At 31.4% G+C, this 13,214-nt stretch overlaps 2 protein-coding genes across 4 annotated transcripts in view; one reads left to right on the top strand and one right to left on the bottom strand.

The window, feature by feature from the left end:
- LOC131849129 (titin) overlaps positions 1 to 4,098 on the top strand; it is a 115,579-nt gene extending 111,481 nt beyond the window's left edge. The window contains exons 52-56 of the mRNA XM_059199123.1: positions 578 to 874; positions 1,303 to 1,407; positions 1,897 to 2,091; positions 2,465 to 2,770; positions 3,501 to 4,098. Coding sequence (XP_059055106.1) covers positions 578 to 874; positions 1,303 to 1,407; positions 1,897 to 2,091; positions 2,465 to 2,770; positions 3,501 to 3,697 — 1,100 coding nt within the window. The 3' untranslated portion in view covers positions 3,698 to 4,098. The remainder of the gene's footprint in view (positions 1 to 577; positions 875 to 1,302; positions 1,408 to 1,896; positions 2,092 to 2,464; positions 2,771 to 3,500) is intronic.
- A 291-nt stretch (positions 4,099 to 4,389) lies between these two features.
- On the bottom strand, positions 4,390 to 11,838 carry LOC131849349 (uncharacterized). 3 transcript variants are annotated; one of them, XM_059199411.1, is made up of 5 exons: positions 11,698 to 11,838; positions 7,443 to 7,575; positions 6,617 to 6,751; positions 5,593 to 5,796; positions 4,390 to 4,689 (listed from the first exon to the last, which is right to left on the bottom strand). In XM_059199411.1, the coding sequence occupies exons 1-4, from the start codon at positions 11,701 to 11,703 to the stop codon at positions 5,597 to 5,599; spliced, it is 474 nt and encodes a 157-aa protein (XP_059055394.1). In that variant the 5' UTR covers positions 11,704 to 11,838; the 3' UTR covers positions 4,390 to 4,689; positions 5,593 to 5,596. The 3 variants fall into 3 exon arrangements, with proteins under 3 accessions (XP_059055394.1, XP_059055393.1, XP_059055395.1); XM_059199410.1 differs by having other exon boundaries at positions 6,617 to 6,754; positions 11,698 to 11,833; XM_059199412.1 differs by having other exon boundaries at positions 5,635 to 5,796; positions 6,617 to 6,754; positions 11,698 to 11,831.
- Positions 11,839 to 13,214: the final 1,376 nt, after the last annotated feature.

The following is a 13,214-nucleotide window of genomic DNA, read 5'->3' as shown; positions in this document are numbered from 1 at the left end:
TATGAACAACTAAAACTTTTATTAATTACACATTATTTCAAAACGTCATTTATTTTATAGATAAACCAAGCCGCCCTGAAGGTCCAGTGATTATGCGAGAAATTAGCCGAGAATCTGTGACAATAGAATGGAAACCACCCCTTGATGATGGTGGTTTAGAATTAACTAAATACGCTATAGAGAAACACGAACCTGACACAAATCAATGGATCAAGGTTGCTGACGTTGATAGAGATGTGGAAACATATTGTATACAACGATTAAATGACCATTATGAATACTTGTTCCGGGTTATGGCACAAAATCCAATTGGTTTCTCTGAAGCCTTACAAAGTGAACCTATTGTTATAAAGACTGCTTTAGGTATATACAATTATTTTACACATTATTTAATTAAAATGATATGAGGGAATTTTCCTGCTATCTTTTCGTATGCTTTACATATTTCCACTTTATGCGGTCAAACCAAAGAAAAATATAATCACTATATTGTTATATCTAGAGTGACGCCTCAGTTTTCCTAAAGGAAAAATGTACGAGCTCTATTAAATTATATGCATTACTCCTTAACTTTCAGATGTTCCATCACCACCTCTGGGTCCTCTTGGCATATACGGCGTCAACAGCGACTCATTAACCATCACGTGGTATCCTTCAGAAAAGAATGGTGGCTCACCAATTTTAGATTACAGTGTTGAAATAAAACAAGAAGGCAAGAAGTGGACACATATAGCAACGGTTACCGAAACTAAAGCCCGGATACAGAAATTGATAGCCAACGCTACGTATCAATTCAGAATATGTGCTAGAAACGAAATTGGCACAAGTCAGCCGTATACCTCTGATGAAAAAATAACTATAGGAAAAACACTATGTAAGTAATATAAAATATTTCATGCGTACAATTACTGTTTAAGCATAATAATTTTATATAAACTAGGTGTAGTGTGTATATTTGCAACCCTATCTCGACTTATTATTAAAATTCTTTTTTAAAATTCTTCTATAAAAATGTTTACTATCCACGAGATCTCCAGGGCTAACTGCCGCCGATATACATAAACAGCAACACAGAAATCATATTATTGCGTGACACCCGTGGTACCACGCATTCGATGTCATGCCTCCACACCCTCTCATTTTGATGCCTTGTCCAACCTTTCAACTGAATTTTACAAAGCAAGTTGCTTGGTGGGAAAACCTGAGAAGACGTCTTAGTCCAAAATGTACCTCGATAATATAATAACTTTCGTAATTTGTATTTTAGTACTGATTGTTATACTGGTATTTCTATTATTGTAGCACCGCCTTCTCAGCCCCTCAACTTTGTCATAAAAGAAATTACATCGAGATCTGTGACTCTACAATGGGCTGCGCCTGAAAGCGATGGTGGAAGTGTTATTACAAGTAAGACAATTTTTTCTACTATTTCTCTTATAATTGTAATAAAAAATGATAAGTATTCGAATTTTTAAGTTATATTAAGAAATTAAGAAACATATACAACGACGTATTCTGTTTTACCTATTCCATCTACTTTCGGTTTTATTAAATTTAAGGATTTATTTTGCCTGTACATCTTATTCAGTTGTAAAATTAATCTCACTACAAGCATTTATAATAATACTCAACTATGCCTAATAAAGAATTTAATTACTTAAATTCTTGTAATTGGAGCAAGATCAATACACTATTATTTAAGAAAAAAACAGAAATATATATATAAATATCTTAATTTACAATAAAATAAAGTCTAAAATAAAAGTCCGTCTAGCACAACCGGTTGATGTACTCAAGTTTTTTTTTTGTGAATGGCGATGTTTTCACCTATAACATAGTTAATAAGTAAGGAACATTTTTCTGAAGGCTGGACTAATCTGTATTATTTGTTTTTAGATTATATAATTGAATACAAGAATGTAAAAGGTAAAAAATGGACCAAAATTATTACAGTAAGCGGTTCTGTATATGAACATTGTATTGAAAACATAAAGGAGAAAGATGAATTAGTGTTCAGAATATCTGCAGAAAATGCAATCGGTGTGAGTTTACCGACAGAGTCCCAGAGTGTGAAATTGGAGAAGCATGCAAGTAAGTTATATCACCACGTAATAATTTTTGTCTTTATTTACTACTATTGATATACTACTACGGACAATATTATATTATAGATTTTTTAATTTCAATAACTATAAGTTACGTAGGGTCTGGTCGTACATTTATATATATAAATTTTTCGAAGACACATTCATAAAAATTATTATCTTTGTAGATTCTTTGTAGTATTTGTTATTGCAAAATTCTTTAAAATTAAATAGTAGTACCGACTATGTAGTTTTTATAATACATCTATTTATTAAAATTTTAAACAATACATACATTTAAATTTATATCAACGTGTTTCAAGAATAGAAGATACTGGAAAATATTGTAAAGATAAATAACTACAATTTACTACTTACAGCGGTACCATCCCCGCCTACGGCCCCGTTAGAGATCAGAACTGTGGGCAACAATATAGGGATGACGTCGTGGGGTACTCCAGAATGGGACGGTGGAGCGCCACTGCTGGGCTACAATATTGCCATTCGTGACGTCACTAAAACCATGTGGATGGAAGTCGGAAAAGTTGACGCGCATACACTCAAATTCAACATTCGTGATCTAAATGAGAATCACACCTATATGATCAGAATATTTGCACGCAATGAGATCGGTCTCAGTGAGCCTCTCGAGTCCGACGAACCATTCAAAGTGATTCCTGGAGAAGGTGAGTGTTTAAAACTATACTACACATGTATCTTACCAGAAATAAATTATAAAAATCGTTTGCGCGGGTAGCTCTCCTTACCTATTTTAGACGCCAAGCAGCTAGCGTATTTTGAAAGCTGTTTTTCCCCGAGGTTTTTTCACGAGACTACAGCATGGGGTTTTTTAAGAATACCCATTCTTAAAGAACCCCATGTTACCACATATTATGATTTCTTAAGGGTCGGCAAAGCGCACGTGACACCCCTGGTGCTTCAGGTGTCCATAGGCTACGGTAGCCATTTACCATCAGATGGACCGTATGATTGCCACCATAGTAGTATAAAAAAAAAAGCTGTATTTCCGTTGTTCGTTGCAATTAGGCAGTCAAATTACAAGAAAAGAAGCATGACAACTTACACTTTTGAAAAGGCAACGAAATAGCGATATCATTAGCATCACTTGATAACGTGATGTCCGTAGTGCTGTTCATGTGTCGCCTATCCACATGAACAGCAACACGGAAATGAAGTCGTTATGTATCTCTCTTAGTATCTCTTACAAATTACCACTTTGGAGGACTAAAGTATCATACCTGTACCCTGTAATTTCGGTGTCAAACGTCGCCACTCAAATTTGAATATAAAGCAAATTCCTGAGCGGTAAAAAGAGTAAGGTAGAAGTATTTACCTAAATGACTTTACTTGGTATAAAGGTGTATTAATGCGACATGTAATTTATATTTATTCTAGATTCTCACGCGGACGAGGAGCCTGGTGAACATACGGAGATGACAGAACCTACGTCATTCAGTACACAGACTACGACATCGTGGCTCCGTGAACATAATATGGATGCCGACATCCGTTCGTATGCGCGCGGCTCCCTGCTGCGACGTGATGAATACTTCTTCAGGATATGGCACTACGCCAAACAACTGTTCAAGTAATGCGACAGACGTACGCACAAACATTTTACCTGTGATATTTAACGACAAAATTTTTGTTATAGTTGGCGGATAGCATATTAGGCATTACAGACAGTGCGTCCAAACTCGAAACTCAGTTATTTTCTAATTTTGTAATACGATTTTTTATGTCGCAATTTAGTATTTCATATATTTATTGTAGTTAAGGATTAAATTATTTTATTTATTTAATTTATTGAACAATAAACTCTGATGGTGGAGTTTGTATCTCATTCAATAGTTAGCGGGAGACGTATTAAATATAGGTGCATAAATATTTATTCGATAAATTGAATGAGGTACGAATAATATCATCAAAGTTTATAAGTAATTGAGAAACTTAACAATATACATGAATAGCAACTATTTTGATTTTTTTTTCTAACCTGATATATATTAAGATAAGGTACCTCTATAAGACCAATATAAAACAGTAATCCCAATATTATTGAATGTAAGTTATTTCTTTAATTGTATATTTTGTCATATGTTGATTGAATCTGATCATCACCACAATTCTATTGATATTTAAAAAATTGTGTCCTTCTCATCGACGAAAAGACTATCTTCCATCTCGAATTTCATGATCATTAGTTAAGGTGTGACAATAACAAACAAATAAATATACTCTCAAAATAAAACCTAATAAAAGTCAGAGATAAATAAAACCCACATTACTTAAGTACTTATTTATTTAATTAAATATTAAAGACCTGATTTATCAGTGACAATAAAATGAATATGTACTACTTAACTCGTATATTAGATAATTCATTGTTATGAGATAAATTACACTTATATTGTAGCTCGAAACGGCTTAAGAATAAAATTGAAAATGACAATTGTTATTAAAACAATTGTTTTCACACTATTTTGGCACTATTACATAAATTAGAACCAACAAACATCCTTATAATCAGTGTAAATCTAAACTGAATTATAGTAGATAATTTCTTACTGGCGATTTCGGCGACCTGAAAAATAAAACAAAGATTTTAAATATAATTGGAATCTTATTCATATAAATTTATAACAGATACTTATAATGAGTAAAATCTACGGATAGTTTGGAATATAATAAGGGCCGAAATATATTGACAAGAAACTCTACTCTATTTTAAAACGAGGAATATATTTAAAAAATTAGAGTAAATGCAGTGAGCAACAGCATACTATTCGTGTCAAAAGAGAACAATTTCTTTAGCAAGCTATGAAAGTAACAGGCGTACGCGCATTTTTCAGTAGCGTCTGATAAGTCCACCACCGAACAAGATTCATAAGACCTTTTAAAAATAATCCGAATTAGCCAGTTCCACACAAAAAACACATTCTTATAAATTTTGAAGATTTGGAAATTTTGAATTTAGCATATTTAGACGGAACAGTCTTTTTCTTTAGCTGACTGTACAATGCGAACAAAACAGAAATGAGGTGAACTTAATTTGACTTGATTGCCTTCCAGCGCTACTTAGGTGTATAATTTTGCAATTATAAGAATTCTTGCATGCACTTTTCTAATGATGGACAGGTAGACAATTTGAGATCTTTAACATTCCTGCATTCCAATTTTGATCGCTTTACAACACAATGGTAAAGTTTTTTTTTTCTAAATCAGAATGGTGATTCCGTCTGAAGTAGGAATGTACGACGGCAGGGCTTTAGCGAAAGATGAAAAGATGAGAAGGGTGAAATCGGGTTACTTATACATTTAATTTATTCTAAAGGTCGGTTTAGTACTAATAGCATTCTCTACCTACCAACTCGTATAGCTATCAGTTGTCTATACCTACAAGTACACTACAAGCTCTAGTTGGGTTGCTGCTGCTATAGGAAGTGATTGTGGATTGTCCAGGGTTATTTATTTATTATTTAATTACCCGATTACCAATGATGACCTTTACCCAACTTCTCATACTGACCCTTGTCTTTAGTAGACTTTACTTGTTTGTTCTTGTTACATTTCTTAGTTATACGCCTGCTTTGATCACAGGTGGGGTCACTATTAGCCTTCAGCATGTCAGTCCTAGACATCTCGCCGTTAGGGCTGCACTCGCTCCAGGACGACTTCTCGTAACGACAAGCTTAAAACACAAATGCAATATTTGTATGTGTGTTGGGGCAAAATCTTGCAAGTAGATTTATTTCCCCAAACTGTAAAGTTTTGTAGGAAAATAATGTTTATAATTATAAATCTAAGATGGCGGATCACCAAAGATGGCGGAATTCTTTTATGAACTTTCATTATATAAGTCAAGTATCAAATAAAAGGTTTGGCTAAAGATGTACGAATTATAACTTGACGATATTCTAAACACGAGTATAAGCCAAGCAATGTAAGAGCTTATTAATATATAAAATACATATTATATTTTTAACTATTACACTCATATAGTAATAGTACACAATGTACACTGCTCCATTTCTTACCCAGGATGTCATAAAAGGTAACCACCGGAACAAAACGTAGAATATAACTCAAACCAACATATATATTACGCAGTTCCATATTCTAAGTACATACAACTATGACGGATGGCTTCTAAGATAGATATAAATAAACAATGTCTAATTTATCTTTTGTTATAGGCAATTATGATAATTATTTCTGTATAATCAATAACCATCTATCAAAATTAATACTCTATTAATGAGATCATGTACCTAATAGTTACGACTTTATAATTTAAATTGATATATATGTGGGATCAGTGGCAGAAAATAATATAATTTCTAAATAAAATAGAAATAAATTTCACGTAAGGATAATTTAAATATCTACGATATATATATATATACATATATTCATCAACTGTTATCTCAATTTTAAAATACTCATCATTAATATTTAAATCACTGTAAGTCACTTTATGCTAAATCCAAATCTCTAACTCATACTGTTACCTTTTTTGCACTTCTTTTGTATAGTCTTAGTGCGCTCGCAATTGTCCGGATCACCTTTCTTCAGAGTCAACATCCTAGAGCGGATGTTAGTTTTGGAATCACATTCTGACCAAGCACCCCTCACATAGCGGCAAGCTTCTGGTTAACAAAACAGTAAGTGGTAACCGTTATATAGATATGTGAACTGCAGCACCGACATCATGTCGTCATATGCCGCCGGTACTCATGCGCTGAATTTTAGGGGACTAAAATGTCATGTCTCAATACCCTATAAATTCTCTGCCGCGTCTCCGAATGACTCACCTTACAACCGAAACACACTTTTAATTCAACTTGGCAGCTGAAATAGGTGTGACAAAGGTACGACTTTGTACATAGTACCCTCTAACTATAAATAGTTACCATTGTAATTAGTAAAACTTACATTGATTCAAATCTAATCTAATAAAAACAACTTGTTGCGGTATCTCAAAAAGCAATCTACTTTAATTTCAACAACCTAAGAAAAAGTATCTGTTAAAAAAAATTACATATTCATAAAATAATTCATATATAATGTATTGTACCGACTCCAAATACATTCTACTCTTAGTTCCGCGCCTTAAGAAATAGTATCTATTTAAAAAAGAGAACGTCATATTCATAAAATAATTCATACAGAATATGTATTTCTGAAGTTCAGTTAATAATGTTTTAATATTATACAATAATAATTTGTCTATGACCACTGTAATATTGTAGAGAATAGTTAAAAAAATGTAGAGTCTATATTTCGTGTTAGTGCAACACGATGGATGCGTTCGTTTCGGTATCCCGAAATACATACCTCTATTTTTAGCACCCCTCTCAGTCCGTACAAGAACTTCGTGGTCGCCTTCTTCCGACACTTCGCCGTCGGCGGACACGAGTGCCAAAGACAGCAGAATCAGCCCAGCAGCGAACCACCACCAGTGTTTGTTCTGCATATAACAATTATGGTAAAGTCTTTGTTATACAAAAAACTTATTTCATTTATTATAAGTATTAATGTAATTAAGAATAATATTTATTGTTATATTTTTGTGAGAAGGTATATAGATATATGTTTTTTATACTAATATCAAAGCAAATTAAAATATAACAAATTACTAATAGAATAGGATAAGACTAGTAATAGAGGTAGAGAAAAAAGGAAGAGAAATTAAAGAGGAATATGACTGTAATAGAAGTGGAATAGAGGAGTAATAGAAGAGATATAGAACAAGAATAAAGTAGCAATAGAACTGTATTTGAAAATGAATAGGACAAGAAACAAAACCAACCCGTTTTAATCAAATGTTATACAAATTTAAATATTATGTTGAATGAATACAAACTATGAAATAGGTCGTTATAAAAGTGGATGTTATTATCAGCAATATGAACAATGTTGCTGAAACAATAGCGTCCTTTCGAGTTTTCCTCCGAGCGTTACAGACGTCTAAAGAAATGAGAAAACTACTTAGAATTCACTTTAATTAAATGCTGTAAATCCTTGGTCCATACAAATAAGTCTCTAAGCGTGTTTCTTATGCACCGGTAGGTAAGTAGTAATAACTCGTCTTTAAGAAGTAAAGTTATTAAAATACTAATAATAATGTACTTATAATATATTAAATATAATAAAGTCCCAAGGACGTTTTTGTATTATATTAATTATAAAAACTCCTACTTAACAGAGAAATAAAAATATTTTTTTATTTTTAGTATAATTTTCTGTGCGTGCATGTTTGAAATGACTCTAATGATTTGAACGCGATCTTCATTGATGTATTGAAGCAAGTGTTTTGTTTATTTCCTTCCAGTTGTTCAATAAAATAAAAAGTTTAAGTGAGGTTTCTTTGAATACTGAGTACTTAATGGCCTGCTCAGATAGTTTGTAATATTATAATTGTTACTGATATAATTACTAGTTATATATAAACATAATTACTATTTTATGAAGACAATATTAATATTATATATAATATAATAGTGAAAAGAGAACCCAGGCAAAGCCCGAGTAAAAAGCTAGCCTGTATTAGTAAAAATAAATGTTGCCTTGGATGTTTAAAAAACATATCATCGTCTTATCTTCAATGTACTTATTTGTTTACATGTACAGTTTATTTTTAATTAAATGACCTTCTAAAGATTTTATTTTTTTACTCCACAATATCAGCCCATATCATATGTAATTGAACTTATTATGTATATAGATGAGTAATTAATATTACAAACTATCCTTTGCTTAAGACTTTGTTTTTCTTTTTATGGAGTAGGTGTTTTGAACTACATACTAATTGAATGACAGTAGTTTTGAAGGAACAGACAGAAGTGTTTAATATACCTTCTCGGGAACTAGGCTAACTTAGAGCCAAAGATTTTTCTAAACCTATTTGTACTCTAAGAGATTAGCGCGCTCAGACGAACAAATTATTCACTTTTATTATATTTGTATAAATATAATATAGAGTGTAATTTGTTGTAGTTAATAAACCACTGCAAATATAGAGAAGTCTATAAATAACGGCGATGTTTAATAAACAGAGAAATAATTATGCTCTGCGAAAAATAGCATGGCAAAATATTTCGCTACAGCATCAAACGCGAAATTATTCTCGTATTGCAATTTCATTCGCAAAGAGCTTTTATTAAACGAAATGAAAATACGTTTCAATTTGTGTTTACACAAATTGCAGTTTAGTTCATTCCAAAATGTAATTAATATTGAAATGCAGAACTTTTAAGTACTTAAATGGAATATAATTATTTAGTAATAACTTCTCTACAATTTGATTCGATCATATTTTAATTAAAAATTTATACGCGAATAAACAGTAAAACGCAAATAGAATCAATTACTTGTTTCGTTGATTTAATACATATGAGTAAATTTGCTTACTCATATGAATATTAATTGGAACTATAGATAATAAATTATATACGAATATAAAATGATGTTGATTTTAAGTACCTATATTTTTTTATAAATTGTTACTTTTAGAGGGTACTCACAAAACCGACAACAATTTTTTTTTACAATTTTTTTTATATCACGATTGCACAAGTGTGCAAGTAAGTACACGGCCCATCTGATGGTAAACGCTTACCACAACCTATGAACGCTTGAGATATCTACATAGAGCATTACGTACGCGTTGCCGACCTTTCAGAAACCTAATAGCGGGTCTATAGTAGATAGAGATAGATAAAATCTTGAAAAATACTGTGACAACCTTATTAATAAACTAGTCATCATTTTGCCATGTCTTTAAACGAAATTTTAAATCAGTCTATTTTTAATTGTCCATTTTAGTCAATTTTAAGTGTTTAGAAAATGGATTCGTAAAATAAAACAAATAAATGTGTCATAAGTATGACATATATTATTGAATTAAAGGAATATAAATAAACAATAATGATTTATCGAAGACACTGAGCAGTCAATGACTCTGTTATGATTAACTCGCCGAGTAACCATTTCTAATTATAACCCACAAGTCATTTCACTTGTGACCAGTGACACCGTATTATTCTTGCCATGTTTGTTGTTTTACAAACATACAGAGCAGAGTTATTATCAGCTAAATCTCTGCTCAAACTACAATTGACCCTATGTACAATATTAATTTTGGACTGACGGTAGATATGAATTATCATAACTATCTCATCAATGAAGATATTTTCATTCTATTTTACATTTTTCCGAGCATAACAGATTAGATAATTTTTTTGTAATTAGTAGTAGTAAAAAAATGTCATTTTATAATCTTTGAAGACGCAAATTTATATATCGGTAATTACTTAAAATATATTGTAAAAACCTTTGTCAAAAATATTGTTTACAATAAAAATGTATATATTAAATATACAGTAATATTTTAAATGTTTAATATTAATATATATGTAACTCATTATTATTTTTTATAGGCTATAATATTTTATTTAATATTTAAGATTTATCCAATATGTTTTCGTATATACCATACATTATTTTTGTATATAGAAACATTTATTTACTAATGTCTGAAAAATATTTGTATCAAAATTCATTGTACTTTATATTATAGTAAATTGTAATTCAGTATATAGAAACGTAGATTGACTCGTAATCTGAAAAGTACACATAAATATATCAAAATTTTCAAGTGGTTTAAACATTATCAAATTCGTCTCAAATTATTCCTAAAAGCTACACGAGAAATATCTCCGATTATTCAAGATTATAAAATAAAGAACACCTTTATTATAAATATTTGATAATGTAATCACCACTTTAAGAATATTATAATACGTTTCAAAATATTTATTTTTAAATACTTATTTTAGCTTCAAATTAAAAGTAAAAACTAATCATTTGATATATTTTAAAGAAATACAAGTGTATTTTATAATAGTAATAATAAGAAAATATGATTGTAAAAGCAAAATGAAATTGTTATTTTGATTAAGTTATAATTGTATACATTTAGAAACGTATTATAATACACGGCACAGAATATTAGACACCAAATATAAAGGGATAAAAAAATGGTATAATATAATTCCAAGCAAACAACTACATATATTTTCGCGAGTACGAAAAACGCGCACACAGAAACAAAACTTGAGTCACAATCCCGTGAATGTGGCCAAGTACTGCGCATCGAGTTATTTACGTATTATGTAACTTAATTCAAAACCTATCACCATCTGAAAGGCAAAGAAATAAACGTAGAAGAAGATAATAATCACTTAAATGTTTACTAACGTGTTATTTACCTACGCAGAAATCTGTTTATTTACAATAAACATGTTTAAATTAATCTTCGCATTCTTATGATAAAACGCATTAACTAATATATATATATATATCTGAATCACAATCTGAAATTACAAGTCATTTAACAATCACAAGATTATTTTTTTATTAATTTTCACAAAACAAAACTAAGTAAATTATCCGTTTGAAAACTTTGAAGTAAATCGTAGCAAATTAATATTTTGAATTTAATTTACAAATCGTATTCCTAAAATTCCTACGCCACTGTTATTTATTGAAATTAAAAATATAAACATTTCGCGGGATAGTTGAAACTTACCTCCATTTCGAACGTTCGCAGTGAAACTCTGGGATACGATACAGGAGCGTCCGCGTCGCCGTCGGTTCAACGAGTGGTGTGCGAGTGCCTCAGTGGTGGGCTGGAGATTGGGAGAGGCAGGACGCTCGCCTATTGATCTGCCTGCACTCGCTCCTGTACGCATATCGCCCCAATCCCCCTCCCCAGCCATCCCACACCCCGATCTCTCTATCTGCGGCTAGGCAAGATTTATTGCTTTTTCCGCGATTGACCGGATTTCCTTCTAAACGTAGCGATGTCAGATTTCTTACATAATGTACTGCCAATTAGCTTGCAACTTATGCCGCCAAATGTTTTGTTTATTATTTATAATTCATTTTATTTATTTATACTTACAGATTAATCATACGAAATTGTCTTAACTGAAACTGTACTAATGGATTAAAATAAATGAAAAAATAAATATTGACAAAAATGGTCAAAGTATTTTTTTAATAATAAACGATTTTGAGTTCTAAATCATAAATAGCTTTAATTGTCTCCTATAGTTATTTTTAAATGTTCGTGTTTAATATACATTATTAACAAATAATTTTATGGCAAATAAAAGTATAAAGAAGTAAATTACATCTGTCGACGTTTCGGCTAGATTGCAATTCGTTTTAAGACCCGGTTAATAATATTAATAATTGTCTATTATATACACTAACAGTATCGCGATCATCACATTGTCATGAGACGCTCGTGATGCAACTCATGAGTTGCTATTCTGAAGGCATACATATTCTGTAATTTCATGTGTTTCATAAAAAAATTATTTAATTATAATAATTGTGAAATGTTCTCGCCAGCAGTAACGGCATACCCTGGCGGGCACCAGTGTAAACATGATGGGGTGAGGATGAGGTTAGTCAGTTCACTTAGCACACGGTGACGAATTCACAAATAATTAGCCATGATGGTTTTCAAGGGGGGTAGCGTGGAGGTCGAGCTAACAAGGTACAGTGCTAGCAAAGGCGCAATTGCTCCCCATTATCAACAATCACCTCCACCCCCCACAAATGGGTTAGCCATCATTAGAGCTGCGAAAGTAACGATAAAAAGAATACCTGTGCTTACATATGATACTGCAGTAACGAGTGATTTGGTTTAGTGTTACTGTTAGTTTAATGTTTAATGTATATCGTTACCTTACATGATACTTTTTATACAGTATACAGAGCAAAGTTTTATTAGGCGCACTTCTTTTTATCTGCAATTCGTATGTTCTTGCTTTATAAGGCCCTAAATATTTGGTCCTGTTTTTAGACCACAATTATATGGAGTTAATTTCTCAATATGGCAATTTATTGACGTGTTTAAATGGCAAATAAATCCTAATTGAGGTTTCAGTGTAACTTTGATTTTAGTAACTAAAATAACTAAGTATTCCATGTAACAAGGTTACTCAGATTAATTGCATTTATTATGTAAGAATAGTACCTGATCAACTAGTTACTAAGTAACTAGTAAAAATAATACCACTTACCACAATGTAC

Source organism: Achroia grisella, unplaced genomic scaffold, assembly GCF_030625045.1.
Source record: "Achroia grisella isolate CSIRO2021 unplaced genomic scaffold, CSIRO_AGI_Agris_v1 utg640, whole genome shotgun sequence".
NCBI classification, from domain to species: Eukaryota; Metazoa; Arthropoda; class Insecta; order Lepidoptera; family Pyralidae; genus Achroia; species Achroia grisella.
Note: the sequence above shows the minus strand (reverse complement) of the source record. Positions and strands in the feature narration are given on the sequence as shown.